General features: G+C 47.6%; 5 protein-coding genes and 1 long non-coding RNA gene across 10 annotated transcripts in view; 3 read left to right on the top strand and 3 right to left on the bottom strand.

Moving 5' to 3' along the window:
• LOC146758171 (uncharacterized) overlaps positions 1-2,101 on the bottom strand; it is a 30,484-nt gene extending 28,383 nt beyond the window's left edge. For both annotated transcript variants that reach the window (XR_014935105.1, XR_014935106.1), the window contains exon 1: positions 1,966-2,101. This is a non-coding gene — a long non-coding RNA (uncharacterized LOC146758171). The remainder of the gene's footprint in view (positions 1-1,965) is intronic.
• Positions 1,971-24,159, top strand: LOC107325403 (uncharacterized). 2 transcript variants are annotated; one of them, XM_085517938.1, is made up of 3 exons: positions 1,971-2,498; positions 5,397-5,450; positions 23,913-24,159. In XM_085517938.1, exons 1-3 carry the CDS (start codon positions 2,103-2,105, stop codon positions 24,042-24,044), a joined length of 582 nt encoding a protein of 193 aa, XP_085374064.1. In that variant the 5' UTR covers positions 1,971-2,102; the 3' UTR covers positions 24,045-24,159. The 2 variants fall into 2 exon arrangements, with proteins under 2 accessions (XP_085374064.1, XP_085374063.1); XM_085517937.1 differs by lacking the exon at positions 23,913-24,159 and adding an exon at positions 6,008-6,546 and having other exon boundaries at positions 2,088-2,498.
• On the top strand, positions 2,498-5,183 carry FEM1A (fem-1 homolog A). Its single transcript, XM_015886220.3, has one exon. The coding sequence runs from the start codon at positions 2,659-2,661 to the stop codon at positions 4,705-4,707; it is 2,049 nt and encodes a 682-aa protein (XP_015741706.1). The 5' UTR covers positions 2,498-2,658; the 3' UTR covers positions 4,708-5,183.
• On the bottom strand, positions 9,234-12,967 carry TICAM1 (TIR domain containing adaptor molecule 1). 2 transcript variants are annotated; one of them, XM_015886216.3, is made up of 2 exons: positions 12,830-12,967; positions 9,234-11,888 (listed from the first exon to the last, which is right to left on the bottom strand). In XM_015886216.3, the coding sequence occupies exon 2, from the start codon at positions 11,679-11,681 to the stop codon at positions 9,507-9,509; it is 2,175 nt and encodes a 724-aa protein (XP_015741702.2). In that variant the 5' UTR covers positions 11,682-11,888; positions 12,830-12,967; the 3' UTR covers positions 9,234-9,506. The 2 variants fall into 2 exon arrangements, with proteins under 2 accessions (XP_015741702.2, XP_015741701.2); XM_015886215.3 differs by lacking the exon at positions 12,830-12,967 and adding an exon at positions 12,692-12,829.
• Positions 13,143-26,685, top strand: part of UHRF1 (ubiquitin like with PHD and ring finger domains 1) — a 30,271-nt gene continuing 16,728 nt past the window's right edge. Inside the window, exons 1-2 of one of the 2 annotated variants that reach the window (XM_085517927.1) lie at positions 13,143-13,274; positions 24,252-24,279. The gene's annotated coding sequence lies outside the window, so the exon portion shown is untranslated. The remainder of the gene's footprint in view (positions 13,275-24,251; positions 24,280-26,685) is intronic. The other variant, XM_085517926.1, reaches the window with a different exon arrangement.
• On the bottom strand, positions 13,453-18,765 carry LOC107325400 (perilipin-3-like). Its single transcript, XM_015886219.3, has 7 exons — positions 18,568-18,765; positions 17,905-18,100; positions 17,120-17,202; positions 15,893-16,823; positions 15,266-15,465; positions 14,964-15,092; positions 13,453-14,875 (listed from the first exon to the last, which is right to left on the bottom strand). The coding sequence occupies exons 1-7, from the start codon at positions 18,706-18,708 to the stop codon at positions 14,324-14,326; spliced, it is 2,232 nt and encodes a 743-aa protein (XP_015741705.2). The 5' UTR covers positions 18,709-18,765; the 3' UTR covers positions 13,453-14,323.

Raw genomic sequence — 26,685 nt, 5'->3', positions numbered from 1 at the left:
TTTTAATCAGCTGTACTTCTGTCTTGTGATGCTTCTGACAGCTACCCGGGAACTGAAGGAAGGCTCCAGTAAGCTTTTTAGCTTACGTAGTGTTACAGTGAATTCCACATGCATTGTAAGGAGGGAAAATGAATAGGAAGCTTTATTTAATAGATACCTCAGATAAGTGTGAGTGCATCTGATCACCATAGCAACACAAAGAGATTGCAGGGAGAGGAAGTGTCACACCGCCTGTGTCTGTGCCTTGACCTGCTGCACAAACAGCAGCTTTCACACACAGATGCTCAGCAGCAGGGATACAGACCTGTGTACACATCGCAGCCAAGCACGTACATGTTCTGTTCACATTTTCAGCTGTGCAATTGAAGGGGAGGGAGCGTAGGTCTGCCAGAGGGGAGAAAGGCACTACAGAGGGACCCAGACTGAATCAATGGGCCACATTAAACTGTATGAGTTTCAGCAGGGCAGTGTTGGGTTCTGCTTTTTGGTCACAACTGCAGGCAACCCTACTGGCTTGGGGAGAAGTGGCTGGAAAGCTGCCTGATGGAAATGGACCTTGGTGTACTGGCTAACAGTTGGCTGAATGTGAGCCAGGAGAGTGCCCAGGTGTACAAGAAGGCCAACGGCATCCTGGCTTAGATCAGGAATGATGTGCTGAGCAGGACTAGGGAAGTCATCCTGTCCCGGTACTCAGCACTGGTGAGGCTTCACCTTGAGTACTGTGTTCAGTTTTAGGCACCTCAGTGCAGAAAGGACAGCAGGTCCAAAGAAGAGTACAAGGCTTGTGAAGGGCTTGAAGAATATGGCCAATGAAGAGAGACTGAAGGAACTGGGTTTGCGTAGTTTGGGGAAAAAGAGGCTGAGGGGAGACCTTATTGCTCTCTTCCAGTATCTGAAAGGTGATTGCAGTGAGAGTGAGGCTGGTTTCTTCTCACTGGTGACAGGTGACAGGACAAGGGGAAATGGCCTCAAGTTGCACCAGGGGAGGTTTAGGTTGAATATCAGGAAAAACTTTTTTACAGAAGGGGTTGTTAAGCACTGGAACAGACTCCCCAAGGAGGTGGTTGAGTCACCATCCCTGGATGTGTATAAAAACTGTTTGGATGTGGTGCTCAGGGACACGATTTAGTAGAGGGTTGTTAGAGTTAGGGTAGTATGGTTAGGTTGTGGGTGGACTTTACGATTTTTAAGGTCTTTTCCTACCTGAGCAGTTCTGTGGTTCTCTAGTCAGCTGGTGCATGCAGCCACACACATGAAGCCTCTCATGAATATTAAAATGCACCACTTGTGTCCAAATTCATTGCTGACTACTATTTACACAGGTGAACACAATTTTTAGCTTGTGAACACAAGTGTGGATTTGCAGAGGCAACATGAGAATAGTCAAACAGCAAATATTCCAGTGCACATAGCCACTTCTCCTGTCCTCGTGCAGCACTTGCACACCCAACAACCTTTGCTTGTTTTCTTTTCACTTTGAAGCTGCTCTGTCCCCAAGCACATTGCTTGCACAGAGGACGCACACGCATGCAGCCCAACTTTGTGAGGGAATTCTGTCATAGACACTTTGGCTCCGGCTGTCAGGAGCACTGAGCACCTGCTGCTCCCATTGACTTTAACAGCTGCTGAAGTGAAAATTAGGCCCACGCTGTCTGTTATGCAAAAGCAGTTTCTAAGCAACAAAAAACGATGTTCTGTGTGAAGGCAACATGCATTAGCAGGATAATCCTAGGTAATTCCAGACAAGAGCTAAATGGGTGGAAGGATGGATGGACTGAATAACAACGATAGACCAAGTAACAGTAATAGAAATAACGAGGCTAATCTTATTTCCCTGGAAAGGAAAACGCTATAAATAAAACACAACAGGAGAAACCTGGTGCCAATTCCCCATATAAAGACTTGAGCAACTTAAATTTGGCTTATGCCCTAAAAATAGGCCCCGGTAACCCAAGCTTTACTAACCTAAACCAGGGTGTTTATGGCCTTAAATATTTGTGCCTCACTCTGCGTCGCCGTTTGGGCACAGATCAAGCTGTACACCGTGTCCTGTGCTGGGGGCAGAGCGGAGCAGCTCGGCGATTCTGACAGACACCACAACGATGACCTCAGCCGCCTCCCAGCAGCCCCCGCAGCCCCGCACCACCAACCTCTCCCTCCCCCCAGAATCCCCTGCGCTGATGTGGCGCGGGGTTCTCTGGGTAACGCGGCCTCGGCGCTGCCGGAATCCTCAGGAGGGGCCGCGCTCCGTCCGCAGCTGGAATCATTTCACACAGCGCCCGCACGGAGTCTCGGCGCAGGCGGTGGCGGCTCCGTTCCCCCTGGACGCCGGGAAACAGTCCCTACGGAGCAGCTCTCGCGTTGCCGGCCGGGCGCGGGACTACGTTTCCCATCAGCCCTCTCCAGCCCCGTCCCCGGAGCCGTTCGGCCGCCATTTTGTTTCGCGTTCCAACCTAAGATGGCAACTGTGCGAAGAGAGTGAAGGTTGCCGCCGCCGGGTAAGGGTTGTCTCGCCGAATGTCTCCGCTCCCGTAGGGTTCCTCCCCACCGGGGGCCGCCCTCACCCGTCCCCCGCCCCGGGGCCGATCTAGGTCCGTGGGGGCGGAACCGGTCCATGGCCAGGAGGCTGCCGACGCGTTCACCTCGGCCTCCGTCGCCATGGACCTGCGCACGGCTGTGTATAACGCGGCCCGCGATGGGAAGCTAAAGCTGCTACAGAAACTGCTGGGCAGCCGCAGCAGGGAGGAGCTGGAGGCGCTGACAGCAGGGCCTGGTGGAGGTGACGGCCCCGGGGGTGGGAGCACTCCGCTGCTGATCGCTGCCCGCCACGGACACCTGGAAGTGGTGGAGTACCTCCTGGATCACTGTGGGGCCCGTGTGGAAGAGGGTGGATCTGTCAACTTCGATGGAGAAACCATCGAGGGGGCCCCGCCGCTGTGGGCTGCATCTGCTGCTGGGCACCTGGGGGTGGTGCGCAGCCTCTTGGATCACGGTGCCTCAGTGAACCAGACCACGCTGACCAACTCCACGCCGCTGAGGGCTGCCTGCTTTGATGGGCACCTGGAGATCGTGCGCTACTTGGTTGGAGAGCGAGGGGCTGACTTGGAGGTAGCAAACCGGCATGGACACACTTGTTTGATGATTTCTTGCTACAAAGGGCACCGGGAGATTGCACGTTACTTGCTGGAGAAAGGGGCTGATGTCAACCGCCGGAGTGTGAAGGGGAACACAGCCCTGCATGACTGTGCAGAGTCAGGCAGCCTGGAGATCCTGCAGCTTCTGCTCCGCTCCAAAGCCCGCATGGAGAAAGATGGCTATGGCATGACTCCTCTGCTGGCTGCCAGCGTCACCGGGCACACCAATATTGTAGAGTATCTCATCCAGGGAGGACTGCAGCAGGAGGAAGAGGATGTTGCAGGGAACCAAAATGATACCTTTGCTTTGGGTGGAAGCCATCAGAGGTGCTGCAGTGCTGGTCAGAAAACTTGTGAGGGCTGTAACAAAGAGCAGCATGAGAGATGTTCTGCCTCAGCTTCCACTCAGGATGACCAGCAGGTTCCTAATGTGTTCTGCACTCGAGAAGCTGCTGTGGAAGCACTGGAGTTGCTAGGTGCCACATTTGTGGATAAGAAACGTGACCTTTTGGGGGCCCACAAGTATTGGCGAAGGGCAATGGAGCTTCGATATGAGGGTGGGCAGTACCTGCCTAAACCCGAACCACGGCAGCTGGTGCTGGCATACGACTATTCACGAGAAGTAAGTTCACTGGAAGAGCTAGAAGCCTTGATCACTGATCCAGATGAGATGCGCATGCAGGCACTGCTCATTAGGGAGCGCATCTTGGGTCCTTCACACCCAGACACCTCCTATTACATCCGCTATCGAGGAGCCGTCTATGCTGACTCAGGCAATTTTGAACGCTGTATTAACCTCTGGAAGTATGCTCTTGACATGCAGCAAGGCAACCTGGAGCCTCTCAGCCCTATGACTGCCAGTAGTTTCCTTTCCTTTGCTGAGCTTTTCTCTTATGTGCTTCAGGACCGCTCCAAAGGCACTTTAGCTACTCATCTGGGCTTCTCTGATCTTATGGGAGTACTGAGCAAAGGTGTCCGGGAGGTAGAGAGAGCACTTATGCATGGCAAGGATCCTGTAGTTGACTCAGCACAGTTCACCAAGACACTGGCCATTATTCTCCACCTGGTCTTCCTGCTGGAGAAGGTGGAGTGCACCCCAGAGCAGGAGCACCAGAAGCGCCAAACTATCTACCGCCTGCTGAAGTGCAACCCTCGAGCCAAGAATGGCTTTACTCCTTTGCATATGGCTGTGGACAAAGATACCACAACAGTGGGACGCTACCCAGTGGGCAAGTTCCCATCACTCCATGTTGTTAACTTGCTTCTGGAGTGTGGGGCTGACCCAGACAGCCGTGACTATGACAACAATACCCCGCTGCATGTTGCTGCTCGCAATAACTGCCCACTGATCATGAGTGCCCTGATGGAGGCTGGAGCCCATATGGATGCCACCAATGCCTTCAAGCAGACCGCTTATGAGCTATTGGATGAGAAGCTGCTCACCAAGAGCATGATGCAGCCTTTCAATTACATCACCCTCCAGTGCCTTGCTGCTCGTGCTCTGGACAAGCACAAGATTCCCTACAAGGGCTTCATCCCTGAGGAGCTGGAAGCCTTCATTGAACTACACTAGAGTGGGAGAGCTGAACTCCCAAGCCTTTCCTGGCACTTATTTTGCCCCCAGGAGGTAGCGCAGCCTGAAATCTCAGGCCATCTTTGTCTAGGTGTCAAAGGCTGTTGTGCTGAGATGGGCTGCAAGCTTTATCCTTACCTGTCATGGTCAAGCTGGCGTGTGTGGGGGTATGGGAAGAGAAGGCTCAAAAGCTCATGGCTGTCTTTCATTGCCACCTTCAGGTAGTAGTTATCTCTGTAGAGCACTGTATCCAGAGAAGGCTGCAACCCCTGCCCTTTCACATACAAACCATCTTTTCCTGAGGAGGAAGGAAAATGGAGATCCCTGGGAACTGCTGCCTTTCCCATTAGTGCTGAATTAACACAGCATTAAGCTTTGGAGCAGCTACATGTCACATATGCACTCTAGCTTTTTCCATCCCAAATACTGAACAGTTAGGAATGCAAGAGGGGAATAAATTATTTTCCAGCCAGTTATTTCCCTGCCCCCCTCCTCAGACTTGATACAGTACTGGTCTAATGGCAAAGTGGCTTATTCTCTGCTGAGGTAGTTGCTTTGCATGACAGTAGGGCTGGGTATGCTGATTTTTTTTGTTGTTGTTTTTCTTTAGTTGGCCGTGTAGGAAGTGATGTTAAAGGCCTGAGATTTCAATGATTGTGCATAAACATGGGTTATTTTTTCTCTTTTAGAGCCAGGCCCTATCTATGCTGCAAGACTACTTCAATCCAGTAAGATATAGTAAGGTCAGTTCTGGTTACAGTTTCATTAGTAGATATTGATATGAATGGAGAAGAAAACCTCTAACCTCAGAAACAGAATGCTAATGTGAAGTTCAAGCTTTTGCCTTGCCCATTCTGCACATATTAACTCCCTTCCCCAAATGGGGTCCTTCAGCTCCAGAGCTCAGCAGGTGTTCACATTGAGCTGTCTCTGAAGATGCATTCTGGCAAACCCTTTTAGGATGGGAAGTACTTACAGTGTGGGTGGTGCACAGGGTTTTTAAATTTAGCCAGTGAGTGTGGCATGTTTGTATGAAAGAAGAAGGAAGAAGAAAGAGATGTAAGTTAAAGGTGCCTTCTGAGATTATTGGTATCAACCCAAGGGGATCTGTAAGTGTCCCATTTTGAAGACATACATGAAATAGATTTGGCTTCTGATTCTTTCTGTTTATTCATTGAGGATGGTGCTACATCGATAATAGAATTTGAAATCTCATCTGGCTACTGTTAGGCAAGCTGATTTCTCTAATTAGAATCTGCATGCAACTTTTTTTTTTTTTTTTTCCTCTCTGAATTTGTAGACTTGGGGTATGTGTTTGCCTCCATTCGCAGAACCTTTCTTGGTAAACATGATGCTGTTCCAGCAGATGATCTTCTTGCAGGAGGAGGGCCTGGACTTTGGCACCCTCTGGCTCTTTTTTCGGCCTGGGCAGAATGGAAAGCACAGTTGAGGGTGAAGCGGCTGCCTCAGCTTTGAGAAATGTCAAGACTGGGAGTACAGAACCCTGGTAGACAGTCATGCACTATATGCTTCTGAAGCTTCTCTATGTGTATTTATCAGCCAGCATATCCATAAACCTCAATAATCCAATGCTCTCTGCCCCTTAAAGATACTAGAGATCTGCCGTTACATTGTTGCAGTGTTAACTATAACTTCTATTTATAGAGAAAGGAGTTCTAACTTTTACTGAGATGTAAAGTTCAGATGTAGTTTTGCTGCATTTTTTTTCCCTCATTTTGGCTGAAAATTGATCTAGACTGCAGGAATGGAATTTGTTAATTTGTGAGCTGACGAGTGCTCTTAACTTTAAATAATAAAACAAAAAAATGGCTGCTAGAATGTAAGTGCCTTGGACTTTTTGCTGGTAAGCCTCTGTTTTCAACTCTTGCTTGTTTCCTAGCAATGATACACTTGTGAATATGGTTATTCTGTTTCATTTCATCTGAATTTACTTGTGGGAAGAGTTAATCTGCACTACAGATGCAAACATTTCCCCTGAGAAAGAGCAATGCTGATACTTGAATGACATACCTTTATATACTTTGCTTTGTCTTTTGATTTAAATGAAGTGGGAAAGGATGCTACTCTCTTGATTCAGATATTACCTGCCTTATACGCAGTCAGGACAAGGAAGAGGGGTGCAGTGCAGCTCTTTTACGCCCCAGAGCTTATCAGTGGGAGGTGAAAAGCAAGACAGAAGAATTAAAGTTACTGGAGTTAGTTTCACAAGAAGGATTTGGATTTCAAAAATGCCTAGCTTTCCCTGGGCAGGACAGGAAAAGATGGATAAAATATTTGAAAGTTTTTCCCTTCGCTGATGGTTCCTCAAAAATAATTCTCAGTAGCTTGAGCATTTCTCAGCTTCACTGAGAAACTGGGGAAAAATCAGAGTCACAAGCACATGTACATTCTCTTGGTGAAAGAGAAAGCTTTGGTGACAAACTTCCTTTCCATGGTGAGCAAGGCAAAGACAGCCCTAAAGATGTGGGCTGAGTGAACCTGGTGCTGCAGTTGGAATAGGGCTTTGCCTGTTACATGGCAGTCACACTTTTTGAGTCGCTTGGTAGTTAGTGCACAGTAAGCTTAAAAACACCCGGCAGAGTATTGTACTGCCTGCTGCTGTGACTTTCTGTTCCTCTACTGCAAGCAAACTTGTGACTGTTAAGGTTGTTTACAAACTAGAGCAGCTTCCAACTGACCAGTTTTGCAGAGTGTTTTTTTACAGAAAGCGTAATAAATGGAGTAAAAGTGATGCATATGCTTTCTCCAGAGAGGAGGGGCTGCCCTGGTGGCTGCACAACTGCAGTGTGACAGTAATGCAGTAATGCAACACCTATTCTAACAAAGGTGATGTAGAGAAGAGGACCTTCTTTAGGAAGAATGCAATCACCAAGAGATTTCCAACAGGCTCTGTAAAGCATAAATGACTTAATCCATTATTATTGGGTCAGTGTGAGAAATAAAAGCCAAAGTGTTTCAAAGCTGGAAGCCAGCTGATGGCAGCTCTTAAGCAGGACACAGAGGGCTTTTATTTGTCCAAGTCCCTTTGTCTTGCACTAGGTCTTAGCCAGGGAAGCCCAGGAGGAGCTAAGCCTCCCTTGAGGTCAAGGGAGGGAGGCAGAGAGGCATTCTATGAATGGACTCATGAGGAAAGGACCTATGACCCTTTGGGCACAATGCTTGAATAGTACATGGTCAGGATGGCCTGTAGTAGTCCTGCTTGTTGGCTTCCAGACAGTGCTGGCTTCTCTTGATTTGAAATATACCAGGGCAAGTATTCAGAGTGACATGAGCACAGAAATATCAGCAGAAATACCAGGAATGGGAGTCACCTCCCCTGTATCACTGGCCCTGATAGCTGTCTTTAATGAGTACTTGGGAGCTCTCTGGTTCTTCCAAGGGTGAGGAGTAGGGTGAGCTGCCCTACAGCTTGCAAACCCTGGAGCAGTGCCAGTAGGTTTTAGAGTTTGCTGCTGTTGCTTTGGCTCCGCTTGGCAGAGGGAGCAGTTTCTAGATGCCTGGTGGCTTTGGTCTGACCCCTGCTGACGGAACAGGCATATGGCCATGACAACACTCATCAGGCTGAGCAAGCATGTTGGCATTTTGCTTCAGGTGCCATCCTTGTGCTAAAAGCCTAGTAAAGGTCTGCCTCATAGAGCCACTGTAGAACATATCCCACATCACTGGCCTTTCTCCATACTCTTGTAATGCTCTGCTCCACACTTCTGGTTTTGAGTCAAACTTTTCCCTCAAAGGTGGTAACACACATAGAATAATCTCAGTAAAGCATATTTCTCTGTATAACAGCCAGTATAGCAGGGCCTAATCCTATCTTTTAAAATACTTTTAAAAACATATAAGAGAGAACCCACAGCTTCTGCTTTCTTAAGACTTTCTCAAAGATTTCCCCCTTTGCATCCTTCCTTTGTTTTTTTGTTTTTGTTTTCCCCAAAGCTCAGCTTTACCATAAAGTTCTTGTTTAGCCTCATACCAGATGTATAATCTTGGTCCTTTAACAGTTTTCTTAAAAACAAAAGTGTTTTCCTTAAACCATGACTCTATGGGCACACAGGAATTCTGTTTCACAAACACAAGGCTTGTCTCTGCATTTTCAGTGGAGAACTGAGAGGCTGCAGGCCTCTAGGAAGTTTTTGAAGCAAGTTTCATGAATTTTCACAGGTGTGATGTGAGGCTGAGGGAAATGGTGCTGCACAGCAGCAAGGGGAGCGTGCCATACATACAAATAGGCACTAGTATGAACACGCCACATTACAAACATAAGCAAAGAGGGCAGCCAGAAGAAGAATGTGTGACCTTGTAGTGCAGAGCACCTTCACAGCAGGCCACAGTGATTCCTCAAAGAGTCCTCTGAAGATTTTCCCTCAAATGACTGGGCAGCATACTATGAAACATAATCCAGATGTGCCATCTCCCAGCCCCGTCCACTTAAGAGGCGCAGACATACAGAGATATCCCCAGCTGTCCCTTTTCTGATTTTACAGGAAACAACTGGAGAAATGCAAATATAAATTAATTAACATTTATTTATAAAACCTTTCAGTTAATCCTCAGAAAATCAAGAAAACTCTTTTCTCAGTTGAAGGAAAAATAGAAAATGGATAGCAGTCTTGGGAAATGACAGCCTCTTTGTAAAAGAAGGCAGTTTTCTCATGTGCTCCAAGAAACAGAGGCTATTAGGCCCCGGTGAAATCAGAATAGACCCATTTCCAGCAGAATCTCTATAATCTAGGGTTTGAAATGAAGAGTGAGTTTCTCTGTCTGACTTTCTGCATCTCTGATTAAACATTCTCCCTGGATTCTTCCTTACTGTCCTGTGAACCTGATGCAGCAGTTTCCACATGCATTGTGTTATAGTTCCCAATCTGAACCATTTGAGCATGTTGAATGATGATGGAACGAGCACCTCCTGGATCTGTAGTTGTGTAGTTCTGCCCTGATGGGAGATTAAGTGGTTGGGAAGGAGAGGGACCCAGTGGAGCAGATGTGGGATGACCAGCCTGGGGAAGTGGGTGTGTGGCAGCAGAGACAGACACTGGGGGATGGCACTGTTGGGATGACTGGAGAGGCTGCCACTGTTTTAGCAGTTGCTCTAGGCTTAACTGACTCAGCTGCATTGCTGATGGAGATGTGTGGGGGAAAGAGCCAAGGGCCCCTAAATTCTGCAGTGTTTGGTAGTGATCCTGAAATAGTTCTAGTTTCCTTTTCTGCTCTTGGACTTGCTGAATTTGGCACCACATGGCCTTCCTTTCATTGATCTTCTCAGGGGTAAAGGTGTTCTGCACTGTCCTGGCAAAAACAGGAGAGTTCTCATCCAAGGCCACCAGCACACTGAGCATGCTGGGAATCTGACTCCGCTTCAGTGGATTCTCCTTAGGTACAAAAGGAATGACAGAGTTGTGCTTGGAAGGTCGCTGGATGGACTCCATCAGAGCTGAGTTTGTTTGGAACATACACTGGTTACACAGGAAGTTCTTGGTCAGCAGAAGGATGAGGAAAGCAGAGTTTTCCATAGCATCCTGAAAGCAAGTCAGCTGGTTGTGTCCTGCAACGAGGAAGTCCTCGCAGAATGTGGCACCGTTGGGAACCCCCATGTTCTCCAGCAGGTCCTTGATGCGACAGGCAATACGCTCATCTTCCGAAGCATGTAGAATAACAAAAGTGAAGAACTTTTTCCCTTCACCATTGGGCTTTGGTGCCAATGCTGCTTCCACAGTTTTTAAAGAATGAGGGCCAGTTGAAGAGGGAGGGGAGGGGAATGGTATGTTGTAAGGAACACTCGGAGGAGCAGGGGTAATGGTTGAAGTGAAATAGGTTTGAGGAGGAAAGGGAAAAACTGAAGTGGAAGCAGGTACAGAGTTGGAAATGCCTGCTGGAATGTAGGAGTCTTCTATGGGTATGCAGGCAGGACCAATATTTATTGTCGTTCTTGAATAGGGAAGATCTGTAGATAATTTTTCCTTTTGTTCTCTGCTTGCTTTTGGTACCTGAGGTTCTGCTATCACTGTGCTGGAAATATCATTACTCTCAACAGGTTGACCCACAGCACCCAGTGTGGGCAGCTGTGTTTCAACAATAGGGAGAGATGGACAACAGGAGTTGACCTGCAGTGCCTTCCCCAGATGGGGGACTTGGGGATTTGTATCCTGCCTGGAACGGCTGCTGGCTCTGCCTGCTTCCTGCAGGCTGTGGCTCTGTTTCTCTCCATCAGGGTGTCCAGCATCGCTGGTGCTCTCTTCACACAGCCGACTGGACTCACAGGAAGGAGCTGGCATGTGAAAAATAGCTGTTGGTGATTGACTGATCAGGAGACTAGTGAAAGAATCTGAGATCCTTGAGGAGCGCAAGGTCTGTGGGCCTGAAGGGTCTGAGGTGTTTCTAATCTTCATTGGGGAACTTTTCACCATGGTATTTGGGCTGGTCTTACCGAGAAATCCTGTGCTCACATCAGATCTCAGTGTCCGAAACTCACTATCTGAATCCACAGTGCTGATACATCTTTCCTGATCTCCAACTGCAATGCTATTGAGAGTGTCCCTCTGAGCATCCCTGCTGGCACTGTTAGCAGCCTGTTTAGCTTTGCCCACAGCTTTGTGGCTGCACAGCTTTTCACCTGCCAGCAGCAAGTAGATCTCTGCCAGAAGTTCCATGGCACCTGCATCTAGCTGGGGGTGCTGAGAATTACCACTGCCTTTCTGCACTCCTGCGGTGCCTAGTTTGGTCTGATGGATGATGTACAGGGCTGCCCGGTTATCTCCCAGAGCATTCAGACAAATTTGTGCATCTGCTTCTTGTCCCAGAGTAAGCAGGACCATGGCCTGCAGTAATTTACTGCTGGGCCCAGACATCAAATACTTCAGTTTCTGTTCGAGACTAAGGAGTTTTTCTGCTGGGACCTGGGACAGAATATTAAAAATATCCTCAAAGCTTGGCTGGACCTCAGCATTCTGTGCCATCTCATCAGCTGGTGGCCAAGATGATGGATTGGAGCAGCATGAAGGGAAAGAGCATATTACAGCATTTGGGTTCAAGGTTTATTTCCCTGCAGTGCTCTGTGGTGTCCCAGTTGTAATTCCTTTACCATGCAAGCAGAAGCTTTTTGCAGCTCAGGGTCTCGTCTCAGAAGCAAGATATCTCTGTCTTGAAGAACGGAGCAAATGAACCTATGAGAAAAACATGGGACAACACACTGAGACACAATGAGGCAGAGCTCCCTGGCTCTCAGTACTCTGATTTTTTTTCTTCCCCACATTTACTGCTTACAGATATGCCAGTGCATGTGACACGCTACACACATAATTACAGCTCTGTTACTAAGCAAAGAGTAAGTTCTTCACATTTATTTCACATTATAGACAACTGTTTTGAAGTCACTGCTAAATTAATCATGTATTTGGGTAAAGCCAGGCACTCATCTCCTCCAAGGCCCCTCCAGCCGCTCTTCTGCTCTTTGCAGCGGGCAGCTGGGAAATAAAGCCCTTTCAAATCTCCAGGGAGGCCAGGAACACCCACACATCTTCTCTTGGGCTGTCTCATGTCACTGCGAACATTGGTGTGATCTCCTTCCATATTTAATCCCTGGTCTCTCCTAAGCCGCAGCACTCAATGCTGGCTGAGCTGGGTTAGCCTGAATAGCAGACCTGCAGCTCCACACACAGCCTGGTGGAACAGCGTTCTGCATATAAAGGAAACTGGGGTGTGTACAAATAGCTCTCAACTTGGTAAAGTATTGTTTCTTGCACTCAGAAAAAAATCTCTAATTGCATAATGAATGAGCTCAAGATGAACCCGAGAAAGTTAGTGGCTCTTTCAAAGAAAAACCGATTCAGCGAAACAGTCGGGAAGGCAGGAAAGTAAGGCCGGACATCGAAAGAGCAGAGGGAGACCTTTGAAACTCGTTGATACCCTTCCGCCTTGTGACTCAGCGAAACGCCCCAGATATCCCCAAGCCCCTCGCGGCTCTCACCGTGCCCCTCCGGCTGCCGCTCTCTGCCCCGATGTGGGGCCGCGATGCGCAGCGCTCACGCAGTCACACCACGAGCACCGCTGCCCCGTCACAGCCCCGGCTTCTCACCGCCGCGGTACCCCGGGTGTGCGGTCCTACCTGCGCTGCTCCCGCGCCAGCCGCCCCGCGGAGCCGCTCGGGGTCAGGCCCGAGGCCGCGGACGGGGTCTGCAGTGGAACGCTCCGGGCTTTCCCGGGCCCGGGGTCGTTGCTGACCGGCGGGGCCGCCTGTCACACGAGGAAGCGGAGGAACTCGACACTACGGGGCGGAGCGGAGCGGGGATCGGCCGCAGGGCTGGGGCGGAGCGGGCTCAGCGGAGCCCGGACGGGAGCGGAGCCGGGGCAGGAAGCAGCGCCCCTCCCGCTCCCCGTCGGGCTGCCCCCGGCAGAGGATGAGCCACAGATCGCACCGTGTGCCGTCACCCTCTGTAACAGCTCCTGGAGGTATTTAACGCAAGCTGGCAAGAGCACACCCACCAGAAGAACTACATTTTCTTATTGCGAGAGGGTTTTGGCATCACTCCTCCGAGCGTCAGGAGCCAGAGGTACGATGGGTGTGTGATGTGTACGTAGCGTGGGGCTGGAGCACTGTCAGGGCAGCCAACGGCACGCAGCAGTATCCTGTGGCGCGATACAGCCACGTTCCTCCTGCTGCAGCTATCCACTGAAAGCATTTATTAGGAGAAGCGATTTGACCAACACAAGCTTACAACCTGCTCTGGCTAAAGGAAAGAACACCAATTTTATTCTGAAGTTTTTGCCATTACCCCAGTCCTTATCAGTGGTGCCATACCAGTACAAAATAAACAACATCAAGAATAGCTACAAAGCCTTGTTTGCTTGGGAAAAGTGAACAGTACCTATCTCCCTATTTTGTTTACAGCATACTCCTATAAACACAGCAGAGTAACTCCTGGCAAAAGCCACAAAATATTTCACTCGTGGTGTTAATTTAGACACAATCAGATAATCCCTGAAGTCCTTTTCACTATCAGGAAAGACAGTCCCACTGCAGATTGACATGCTTACAAGAAAATCCCTCTACAAAACAGCAGGTGTTTGGCTGATAAAAAAAGAGGCACTTCTCAGAAGGAGCCCCCAGCTGTTCCTGGTCTGCTGCAGGGTTCAGCCTCTCAGGGAAGCTGAAGTCAGAAGGGAAGTAGTATCTGTAACATGTAGTTCTAAAACTTCTGGAGGAAAACACGATCAAAGGCTGAGTGCATAACTTTTAGGATCTCTGCAGCTTGGATGAAGTCATAAACATAATTCAACATTAAAAATAACTTGAGACTTCTCACTCACAGCTTGTCTCAGCATCAACTGCCAATCACATACAGCCGTGCTGACTTAATTAAAAGAGATGAAGTATAGGCCCTCTACCTTCCTTTTTCGGACTAACATGCTTTAAGAAAAAAATACATCAAGATCTGGAATCACCCCACCTTGGTCATCGAGCCTCCTTGCAAACTATGTCTTACTGTAAAATCCTCGGATAGTGAAAGCAGGAGGAACACCCAGCGTGACTGACAGTTGGGCGCATGATTAGAAGACTAAGGGACGTTCTACTCAAGGGGCCTCAGCTCAGCTGTACTTCTCAGGGATCTTCCTTCAGTGCATTCGTTATTATCTCCTTCCCAGCCAATGCCTCTTCCACACCTATCTTCTCTTCTAGCTTCTCTAGCATTCTACATGCTTCCCCCGGAATCATTTTTGCTCCTTTTGGTTCTTCAGGCATCTTAGTCACCTTTGATGAAGCAGCCTCTTCTAAGGCAAATGATTTTATATTACTCTTATCTTTCTTCCCCTTTCTGCTATCCTGTGACACTTTTGCCTTTGCTATTGCCTTGAAGGGACCCACAAGCCAGTTTAGAGGGGTGTTCTGAGTTACATACTCAAAAAGCACATCCAGAGACCTTTGGGCTTCAGCCACACGGTTCTGGCTCTTGGTCAGAGTTTTGCTGGAGAGATCCTGAAAAGAATTAGCACTGGCAAAAGAAGTATGGAGCTTCTTGATATTTCGAGTTGCCTGATGCACAGCTTCTTGGATGTTCCTGGGGAGGCCATGGATGCTGACTTTCAGATTCTCATAAATAGGTTGTAGCTGCTGAGTGATGATATGTAGCATAGCTAGAGTCCGTGATTCTATCTGCTGGGAAAGAAATATAGCTCAGCTACTGTAGCAGATGAGATGCATGCCATTCACAAGAGGTCTGATTACATACACCCACATATACCTCCACTTTGGAAGCTGTTTTAACTTGGTGTCCCTTGGGTTGAGTCAGACACCAGCTCACCCACAGCTGATGGAGTTTCTCTTGCCCATCCAGAAGCTTCTGGCCAACCTCCTTTTTCACAGATTCAATCTGATAGGAAAAATGAGAGGCATAGTTGCATTGCACACACATACGATTAGCTAAGCAAAAGTGATTCTGTCAGCACTTCAGACAGGCAGGGGCACAGATGGAAAACCACCTACAACTGATCCCTAGGGCTAAAATTTTACAGATGGAAGGGGGGGGGGGGTGAAAGGTTGTACCAGATTTATTGCCAGCTGTAGTTGTGAGAGTGTTTTCTGAGTGCTTTGTTTAATATGCTGCAGCTTGTTCAGGGAGAGCTGGTAGGCTCGGTGGCGGACTTTTTTAGAGAGGGAACCCAGTCGAACGAAGTAACTCTGCTGCTGTTTCTGCTCCTCCACAGAAGCCATACCAGATCCCTCAATAGCAGTGGCAAGTTCACCTGGAGGAAACAAGAACAGAGATGTTGCTGTGCTCTATTCTGCTAGCTGTAAGGAATGGCAGGGAGTAGTAATATCCCACACTGGAAAAGTGGAAGACTGAAGTTGCTGTATAAGCAGTAGATGTTTGCAGATGCTCAGGTATTAAAGGTGGGCTAGTCCCCAAAGTGTTCCGTGCAGATAAGCAGGCTTGACAGACAGGTTGAAGCAGGCACCCATGTGTTTGTCTTGAGGCTGTAGGACAAGGAGTAGCTAGCAAATTCTTGAACTCTGTCCCATAGCAAGCAGCAAAGCAGTGTTGATACAAAGCCACCCTGGTGCTAAATTCAGAGCTACCTGTCTATATAGATGACTCTTTCAGCATCAGGTGCTCTCTAGCCATGTGAGAAAGGCTTTGCATTTACAACCGCCAGCTCAGCATTTTCTCACCTAGTTCCTCTTCAGTCATGGGAAGGTAGTGATCCACCAGATCTTCTGATATACCCAGGACAGATTCGACACCACCTGCCACTGCTTGTCCCACTGCCTTGGCTTTGCTCACACTGCTGGTCACCACTGAATTAGTTATCTCCACACTCTCCTGGATGGCCTCTCTGCTCTGCTCAAGGGCTGTATTTATTTTGCTAGCTATGGTGCTGTATGCAGAATCCAGAGCTGTACTGACTGTCGAAGTAACCACTGATTTGGTCTTCTCAACACTATCCTGAACAGCTACTTTTGTTAGATCTACTGCCTCTATCACCTTGTTAGTCACAAGGTCCTTGGCACCCTGGGCAACCTCCACAGCATTGACAATAGTATTCGCAACTGCAGACTTGGTCAGTCCCACGCTGTCCTCCACAACGTGTTTACTGAGGCCCACAGCCTCTGTCACCTTGTTACTCACAAGGTCTTTAGTACTCTGGGCAGCCTCCACAGCACTGGCAATAGTGGAAGTAACCGCAGACTTGGTCAGTCCCACGCTGTCCTCCACAATGTGTTTAGTGAGGTCTACTGCTTCAGTCACTTTGTTAGTGACAAGGTCCCTGGCACCCTGAGCAGCCTCCACAGCATTGACAATAGTATTGGCAACTGCAGACTTGGTCATTCCAATGCTGTCCTCCACAATGTGCTTAGTGAGGTCTACTGCTTCTGTCACTTTATTAGTTACAAGGTCCTTTGCACCCTGAGCAGCCTCCACAGCGTTGTTAACACTGGAAGTGACCATTGACCTGGTCATCTTGACACCATCCCCAACAGCATTTTTAGTAAGATCCATAGCTTCAGTCACTTTATCAGCCATTGCTTCTTTTGCCTCACAGGCAGCATCCATAGCAGATGTCACTTTGGTGGAAACCAGCTGTTTGGTGTCTGAGAATACCTACAACAGGAAGGGGACAAAGATTTTTTTTTTTCCTGAAATAGGTTTTCCTTCCCCAAAGTAGCTTTTCCACTTAGATAATTGTTTGCACCCCGGTGGTAGACCAGGGAAAGATGTTTGTTTCCACATGCTAAAGGCATATCCCCAGCTTCATCAGTTAGCTATGAGTTCTCTAGCCCAGGGACTAACCTGACAAAGTACTGTCGCCAAATTTTATTTCTCCAAGTTCCTCTGCACCCATAACAACTCCACCAACCAAGAGATCAAGCCGTGACTCCACCAGAAAAAGCTTTTACCTTATCTGCTGGCTGTTGAAGAAAAGGCAAGTTCTCCTCCAGCTGATCCAGTCCTTTACAGGCATATTCATTTACAAGTGCAACTAGACAGAAAAAAAAAAAAGACACTACCAGTTTAGTCTTCAGTTTGCAGACGGGTTTTGACTCTTCAACGGCCAATGCAGAGTTCTCACAAAAGCAAACAAACTAAAAAATGTTGTTCTGGGATGAGATGCATGTGGGGGATGTAGCAGAAATGCTGTCATGGCTTGAAGCAGTGATTGAGCACCTGGTGGGAAGGTGGGTCAACCCAGAGGAGCTCAGGTGCATGAGTGTCCCTGAGTGACTGGAAGGGGTGGAGCCAGGATCCACCCTTGCCTAGACCTCATTTAAGGGTTAACAATGGAGACAAGGGGCTCTTGCTGGAGATTCACTGTGTTCCTGAGGCCTTCCAAAGGTAAGCTAATTTTCTTCCTTCATCTCTGTGCCCACAGCTACTACATTTGGGCTTATCCTCATTTACTACAGCTAAAGAGTTTAACACCCTACTATTATTGCTGTGCTTTCCACCCCATTATAACATTATGGGGGAGTCTAGAGGCCAGACTTCACATACTGTAGTCATAGTATCATACCTAGCAAATTCAGTGAAATTACTGAGCTGCTGAAAACAAAGGAGCAGGGGACTAAGCATAGTTATTAACTAGAACATACTATAGAAAATGGATGTCACTGAGCAGGTCCATGAAACTTCCCTCCCTCTCTACTCCGTCCATATAGGAAAGGTCTCTGGCCCCCTTGCTTACTTTGTGAGTCCAGCTGGTTCAATATGGGCTGTGCCCCACCAACCACACTGCCCACTGCAACTGCAGCTACAGTCTCAGCCACATTGCAGACACCACTGAGGCAAGGATGCATTTCCTTGGTAGAACTGTAGGCAGATGAGACCAGGTTGAACGCAGAGTTAAGCAAGGGCAGGTTGGTAATCCGGTTGACAGCACTCTAAAACCAGAGAGAAATGAGTGAAGTCAGAGACCCAGCCTCAACCTGATGTGTGTATACAAGCCATTAAAGATTCTAAAGCATTCAGTCTATCTCATCGTCCTTTTAGGCTCAGAGTTGAAGAGACTTGTCCAAAGACAAGTCTTTGTCAGTAGCAAGCCATGAGCTGGAGCTCCAGGCTTGTCACTGCTGACTCGGACTTGGTTTTAGCACCATCAAGATCAAATGTAGAAGTAGGAACTAGAACAGCTAATGTTTCAGAATTATTTGCATTACCTGAGCCAGCCATGGAATATTTCCTTGAGCAAGCTGATTTCTGTATGAGTTAAGTGTACATTTAGGCACAGCTTCATTTGGTCATTCTGCTAGCCCCAGCCTGTTTTTGAGATGCTGGCAGAAGTTGCTAACCACTATGAACAGGTAGTTTAACTGCCATGTGATTAAGTACCAGCCTTCATGGTACCTACCTCTTGTGGCTGTTCCTCAGCCTCCTGATCTTTCTTTGGAATCTGCTTTGATGCCATAGTGAAGTCAACTGCAGCTGAAAGGTTAAAAAAAAAGGGTGCACAGATGTACAGTTTAAGATTCCACCAGTGAACCATAATCATTGTAATACTTGTGAGAAGCAGAAGGCAACAAAGTTGGGATCCAGAGCAGCCCAGGAACTTTACAGAATCACTAATCCTTCTTGCAGGAATATGAAGGTATTTGAGAAGCTGTGTGATTTATGGTGTACGAGTATATGTATAGAACAAGAGACTGTACTCCATCTCCCTCAATCCCCAAACAGACAAATACTTTACACAAAGCAACCCTTATTTTATTGCTAGTAGCATTTGACTGACTTCAAAGAAGAAAGTTAGAAGTGGGTGAGAACTACTCTTTAATCTCAGTTGTGCATTTTCTCTGTGAGATATGCACTCCTGGTTCAGCTTCCCACTACCTGAAGACTTGCATGAAAGGAAGCTGTGCCCTGCAGAAGCAGGGCTAGTGGTGTGAATCACAGGCAGGTGTTACTGCTGTACTAAGAAGCCCAGCTGAAATGTAACTACCCTAAGTTACATAATTGCTCATTAACCCTCAATTTAATATTATCGTTCTACTATACCTCTTTATCATGTGGAAACCTTTAGCATTGCTACCAACTTCAGTAATACTGTAAGTCTCGCAGCTCTGGGAAGAATATCAAGATGTTCCAGAGCTTACTGACAACAGCAGGCTGTTTTGCTTCTGTAGCTTCTGATTATCTACTTAAAAACTTGTTCCCATCCTACTGGACAGCAAAATTCACCTCATCATACTAAGTCTCAGAAGTGTTCTTACTTTGTAATGGGATTTAAGAAGTTCAAGTATAAAAGTGATACAATAGCTTGAATGTGTATTGGTCTCTCTAACCTAGATCTAGGTTTGCATCTGGATGCACCAGAGTGATGACAGATCTAAGACTGCATCTTGCCTCAGTCAGGCATAGCAAAGATTTCAACATACTTGTTCTTCCTTGCAGTATCTATCTGCTTCCCTGCCTTGCCAGCTAGTCCCTCTCTTTAAAATTCCCACAGCATTTTTCCAGTGGGAAACCCTCAAACCAGAATTCCTCACAAACAGGATTCCCAAGGCAAGAACCTGGCAGACTATCCAAAATGCTGCTGTTTGATAAGCAACAGAGACTGCTGTCTCTTTTCTTGTCAACACTGACTCATTTAATGCTTATATTTTGCTGTGGAAACAGGAACAGAAAGTTAGGACATAAAGAGTGAAACAGGCATTTGTTTGCTCAGAACTGATGATGGTCAGAGCTTGGGGAGACTTCTCAGTAATCAGTGCCACAGTGTTTGACAGCCTGGCAAGTTATGTGTGCAATTAATTAGCATTGTGGTGAGAGAAAGACAGTCAGGGATGCCTATAGCAGGAGTTGTCACAAATTGGGATGCTCTCCCCTCCCCTCCTTCTGGAAGGCCAGCTGACGTAACACCACATCAAAGATATAGCAGCCTGGGAAAGCTTCTAGAAAATTGCTCCAAGTAAAAGCAAGGCTTGAATGCAAGTCTCAGGCCCATATGGTTTGTGCAGTCAGTAGTTACTCCTCTCATACTACTTAGGAACAAGTTTGTTTGTTGAAGCTGAGAAGCACAGCTATTTAAACACCATTCCAAACAACTCCTTTGCTGAGTTGCTTCACTTCTCAACAGGTGAGAAACACTCATCCTATCATGTCTCACTGGCTGGCGTCAGGGTCAGCACACAGCACAAAGTGCAGACAGAAGAAGTGCTCTAGCTGCAAGTCTAAGTCAGGAGTAATTCCTTGGCTGATTTAAAACAAAAAACAAAACAAACAAACAAAAAAAACAACAAAAAACACACAACAAACCAAAAAAAAGAAAAAAAAACACAAAAAAACAAATAGAAGGTTAGAAACAACCTCTGAAGTACTAAGAGCTCTCCTGAATTATGGAGGCGTTAGTGACAATCCTTGCAGCATGGTCATGTTAGAACATAGTTTGCTGTCCTCCAGAGGAGAAGTCAGGGTGTGTTGCAATTCCAGTCCTTGTAGCATGGATGTGTCTTTGTGAGTCACACAGACAGTGTAGTTTTGTTTTCTCTTTCTATACTCTCCCCTACAGGGGTGGGGGAAGCAGATCTTCTGTGGTTCCAGATCACAGGGAAGCACTGTACTGAGCACCTCTGCATCAGTTGTTCTGTGCTCTGGAGAGAGACATGACTCCAAACAGGGAAGCAAGCAGAAATCCCAAAGTCCCATCTACCAGCAGGCATCCTCTCAGGGAGGAAAGCAAAAGCAGCATCACTGCTTGCTCTAATTGCAGGAAGCAAACCAATTCTCCCTTAGCAGGGCAGCTTTGCCTTGCAGATAACTTCATATTTCTACAGCAGAGATATTATATAGGTCACTGCTGGAGAACATTCTCAGAATAGTTTCAAAAAAATGAAACTCCTCGTAGACTCTCTCTAGCATGGCATCATCACATGCTGTTGGTCACTGCCAAATGCAGCACCACTTGGAATTTAGCAAAACAAAGGGCAAAGGCCCCAGAGTTCCAGAGCTGCTGCCTGCTTATTTTCTCCACCTCAGCCTATCACACCCGTTGCAACAGGGCAGCCTGGCACAGAAGTGCTTTTCTGCTGGGGTAAGCAGCTTCCCTTATTTCTGTCTCTGACAACAAACACTTTAAGCAAACAAAAACCAGAAAAATAGTTTTAAGCTTGCACAGGGCTTTCCTTCTTCTCTGAAAACAAGCTCAGCCCTGGAAAGCTGTTACATCATCTTGTGGATGGAGAGGTAGGATCTCATTCAGAAATCCTTTCTCCCCTCTGTGTTTTATCTATGAAAGACTGATTGAGTCACATCTAATATGCCTAGTGCAGTAGCTTACCTGGCAGTTCTTTAATTAATGTTAACAAATGAAGATATATTTCTCAGTTTAGATATGAGCAGGGATATGAGCAGGGAGGACTGTCCAGGTATTAATTTGTTTGAAGCATTTATTTGCATTCTTTTCCAGATTTGCTATTGATAACCTAGTTGCAATAAATGTGATCAAAAGAATTTCTGCTGCAGGGGGGAATGGCAGCGCTCACAACCAATAGCAGCGTTTGCAGACACTCAGGGTAGAGCAGGAAGGGGGATTAGATGATTTGGACCTTGGAACAGCAACTCTGTATGTGCTGGCAGAAGTACACATCTGCCGCTTCTCTAGAAAGGCTACCAGTTTTAGGGAGCCTCAAAGGCTAAACCAACTTCTGCAGTGGGAGTCAAGGATCGCTCCCTCCCAAAATCACAAGGGAAAAACAAACACCGCAGCTGGTGGCCATTATTAAGTACTTCCTTGGGACAGGAAGTGTACGAGCTACCTGAGCTCCTAGAATTTGGAGATAATTAAAACTGCTCCTTCTACTCTGAAGTATGACAGCTTCTGGGCTTTCCAGTATTTTCTGTTCACTGATTAAAACACAAGCACAGAACTCCCAGGGCTCTGGACTGCACCTGGAACTTGCAAAGCAAGGAACATGCTTTGCTGACTACTAAACAGGCATTTCAATCTGTTAGGTTTCAGATGAACCAGCTTTGGTAATGAAGTTTCAGGTAGTCACAATCACATGCAGAATCCCATCAGTCTTGAGAAACACTGCACTGGTTTGCCAAGTGCTCTTTCAAGCAGGCAGGCAAGGCTGTAACACATAGCTGCTGCCTCCATCTGCCCACGAGCAAGAAGTTACCTTGTCACCAACCCCTTTGTTAACACTATTATCGTGCCTCCACCAAGTGATCATCACAGGGAAATAGCTATAGGCAGGAGTGTCAACAGGAAGGGCATGCCCACCTGATCACAGGTCAGCAGACACATCATGCACAGCCATGTCCTGCAGGCCCCTGCCACGGTACCTTGAGCCAGGAAAGAGCTTTGAGACCTGCAGCTGCCCAAGCACAGCTCAGATTTACAGGGCTGTGAAGAACTTATTGGAGGCTTCTTCCTAGCCCTGTGATCTTTTTTTCCTGTGACATACCAGGTACAGCACTGCCACCAATATGTTTCTCTAGTAGCCCACCCCAAGACATCTTTTGTGCCCAGAGACAGAGGAAAGCAGCAAGCAACAGAGGGACTGCAGCTGCTCCTGGGGAAGTCGATAGGGAGGAACACAACCCAAGTAAGGGGACTGTAGCCTTGGTGCTCCCCAGGAGCAAGAGCCAGCTTGAAGCCCAACCTCTGTCCTCCATCCCTGGAAGAGCTGCAAAGCAAGAGCCAGCCTCGGGAGCCCCACAGTACGGGAACAAGCCAGATGCCCAAGCCACGATGTCCATCCCACCAGCCTTGACTCACCTATCTCACCTGTGCCTTCCGCTCCAACAGCAGTAATAGGGAGCCAGCCTCGCCTCGCTTAAATACCCCGCGGGCCTGATGAGCAGCCGAGATAGCCAATGGAGGCACGGCAAGCGCTGTCCTGGCCAATGGGAAGAGAGAGGCGGGAGGTGTGTGGGGGCTCCTCCGAGGGGTCCGGGCTGAGCTACTGGGTGCCCCCCGGAATAGAGACATAACAGCTGGAGCCTCCTACGGGAGTACGTCGGAGGGAATCCGTTCCTGCTGTGCCCCCTGGCCCGGCCGGGAGCAGTGCAATAGGACCAGGGGCTGGAGGTGCTGCCATGGGGCCCACCCAGGGCTTTGGTACCTGTAGGTGCCACTCCATGGCAGAGATCACAGAATGTTAGGGATTGGAAGGGACCTCGAAACACCATCTAGTCCAGTCTCCCTCCCAGAGCTCTCACAGAGATCACAGGATCACAGAGCTGTAGAGGCTGGAAGGGATCTTTAGAGATGATCGAGTCCAATGCCCCTACATAGCTGCTCCCCTACAGCAGGCTACGCAGGTAGAGATGGGTGATGGACTTGTGCCAAACAGGCTGCCTTGTGTCTGGCAGCTCAGGGGTGTCCAGCCAGAGACTGAGAGCTATTTCTGTAAAGCTTTCAGCAGAGAATTGCTGCAGTTGTCTGTGCTTTTGGGGAGTCATGTCTGGACCTTGCACACCACCCACAGTGTAGATGTGAACGTAATTGCAGCTCACACTCAGCTGCAGTTTGGGAGCAGGAGCTCAGCCCATTTCCCAGGTCAGGGCTCAGCCTTTGCCAGCAGGCAGCTTGTGCTTGGCTTTTGCCAAAGCGGTGTTAGCAGCCAACAAACGTGGTTGGCAAGTGCTTGGGTTGAGCAGCTCAGCACGCTTTGCCTGGCACCAGGCATTGCCCAGAAATCCCTGAAGAGCAGGCAGAGGGTCTGTGGTTCAGCCATGGTGTTTCCTTTGCAGATCTCCCCTGCAGTGCGAGTGCTGGAAGTGCCAAAGACAGCGTGCGCTCTTGCCCCAACCTGTGCCTGGGCACAGCAAACACATGATGAGGAAAGTGCTGCTTCCTTGGTTTGCTGCGATTTTCAAGGTTGAAGTTGTCTGTCATTTTTATACTTGCAGAGTGCCCAGCAATACAGGACTCTGAACCTGGCTGGAAGAGATATGGGCTCTTTAATAGATACAATAAATAACAAACATTTTAAAGTTAGTGTTTTGTTTTTCTGTTTGTGTTGTTTCATGTTCAGATCTCAAAAGCTAGTTTGAAACTATTAATTAAGCTTCCTGTTGTCTGTTTTCCAGATCTGAGGGGGAGGAAACTGGGGCACAGGTAAGAATTATCTGAAGTCTTCTAAAGCTATTCAGCTGATTGAGTCACTTTGTTTTTGGCCCACGCATGCAGGGAACCTCCGGTCTCATTTCTGTACTGCCTATGGTAAGCCATGGAGGAGATGGGGAGCATCAGTGTGTTTTGAAAACATGTTGTTAAGCTAACAAAAATGTTGACAATTATCACTTTGCAGCTTTGAGGCTAAAAAGACTTACCTGAGTCAGACTTATCACCAACTTGTTGCCTGAAGAATTCTGGAGATCTGATAGTCCACCTTGCGTGGTGGTTTTATATGTTTTATACGATGTGCACAGGGTAGAAGATGGATGTTCTTGTCTGTCCTTGAAGATCTGAAGAAACATTTTTTCTTTCAAGAACCCAGGAATCAAGAAATTAGTTCTGTGTCTTTGTAAATGTTTGGGCTGTACATGGAGAATGGGCTTTGTGCTCGAGTAAGCTGGCCCGGGGGTGTGAAGGGCCTGAGAAGACTAGGTCTGGTGATGACGGTGAAAGTCACAGAATCACAGAATGAATCATAGAATCACAGAATGACCTGGGTTGGAAGGGACCTCAAGGATCATGAAGCTCCAACCCTCCTGCCTAGCAGGGCCACCAACTTTCCACATTTACTAGATCAGGTTGCCCAGGGCCCTGTCCAACCTGGCCTTGAACACCTCCAAGGACGGGGCATCCACAACCTCACTGGGCAGCCTGTTCCAGGACCTCACCACTCTCCTAGTAAAGAACTTGCCCCTAACATCCAACCTAAATCTTCCCTCTTTCAACTTAAAACCATTTCCCCTTGTCCTACTATTATTGGCCCTTTCAAAGAGTTTACACCCCTCCTGATTATAGGTACCCTTCAGGTACTGAAAGGCTGCAATGAGGTCACCCTGCAGCCTTCTTTTCTCCAGGCTGAAAGTCCCATAAAGCAGCCGAAGTTTCATTGTTTAAATGGGTAAAACAGCGCTTGCAATCTGCACGACACATCTTCATGTGACTTGTAGCGCAGAGGAATGTGTGTAGAAGTGAGAATTCCCACGTTCCTTTGTAAGTGGCAGGTGATTTGTATGAGTTAACACCAGAAATTATAATTAATGAGAAAATGTTTGATATCTAAAGTGTAAATTTGGTGACCCAGGATAAAAATACTAATGCTTGGAGCTCTTACTCAGCGATAGAGCTGCCAGTACTGTAAAAACCTGGAAATTTTGGAGATTGTATGAGCAAAGGTTTGTGTGCTCATTTCTGTGATTCTTGTTACTGTATATACAGCATATAACTCAAACAAAGATAAAATCAGTTCAGAAGTTTGGAGGGTGTGGGAAAGATGTAGGAGGAAGCAGAGAAACATGCTTGGAGAAGAGAAAGATAGTCGTGCTGGTTGGAGCAAACAAACCCAGTGGCACCAGACAGAGTTATTCTGCAGCCTTTGTACACGTGCTGCAACATTAAGACAAAGAAGTGTGGAGGATTTGAAGGATCAGGCTATTATGATGCTTTTCTTGTGTTAGTCCCCGTTCCTCTCCCTTCTCCATAGTGTGTCACAGCTTAGCATCATCTCTTTGGGGACCAGAGGCTATGCATGACACCCCATCTGCCAGTGCACATCTGCTGCAGTTGGAACAGCCTTGTTCATCTTCATTAATGGCCTTTATTTCATTAGTAATCTGACAAGATGCTGTGGTCACCTTCCCATGATAGACTCTGGTATGAGGAGATGATTCATGGGTGAGGCATGTGTTGCTTTGATTTCTGTTCCTTGTTTAAGTCAAGCAAAGCCCTCAGGCTTCCACCAAACTCTACAGGCTCTGCTTAGCTCAGGTGTCCCTCTTTTTGGAGCTGCAGCATGGAGTTGTCTGGAGGGCACCGAAGGGGCAAGTCAGCCTCTGATCTTTACCATTTGTTTCTCTGCAAGGTCCACAAGATGGTGTGCTGATAGCCCCATGTACCTCCACTGCCTGGAACCTCTGCTCTCATGTTCCTGTCTTCATATCCTCCACCACTTCCTTTTGATGGGAGTGAGTGGTCCTTTGGGTAGCAGTTCAGAAATAGTTTCAGCTGGTAATGTCAACACAAAGCACTTAACCCTTTGTGCTGCAACTTCCTGTCTGCTGCAGCAGCAGTTGTTGCTCCTAACAGCAGGCTTGTCCGAGACCGCAGTGTGCACAAACATTGTTCTTGTGCTAGTCCTCCAGTTCTGGCTGTTTGTATCTAGAGCCGAGTGACGGAAGCAGGGCTGTGCCAAGAGACTCCTTGCTGGACCTTGTCTTGTTCCACCCCACTGTTAGTATTACTCATTGGTCTTGATGATCTCTAAAGGCAATGGCTTTCAAAGTGCTATGGCCTGAAAATAATTTGCTAGTGAAGTATAAAAAGCTTCAGCCTAACTTTTACCTTCCCAAC

Source organism: Coturnix japonica, chromosome 16, assembly GCF_054131305.1.
Source record: "Coturnix japonica strain WE chromosome 16, WE-NBRP24, whole genome shotgun sequence".
NCBI lineage: Eukaryota > Metazoa > Chordata > Aves > Galliformes > Phasianidae > Coturnix > Coturnix japonica.
Note: the sequence above shows the minus strand (reverse complement) of the source record. Positions and strands in the feature narration are given on the sequence as shown.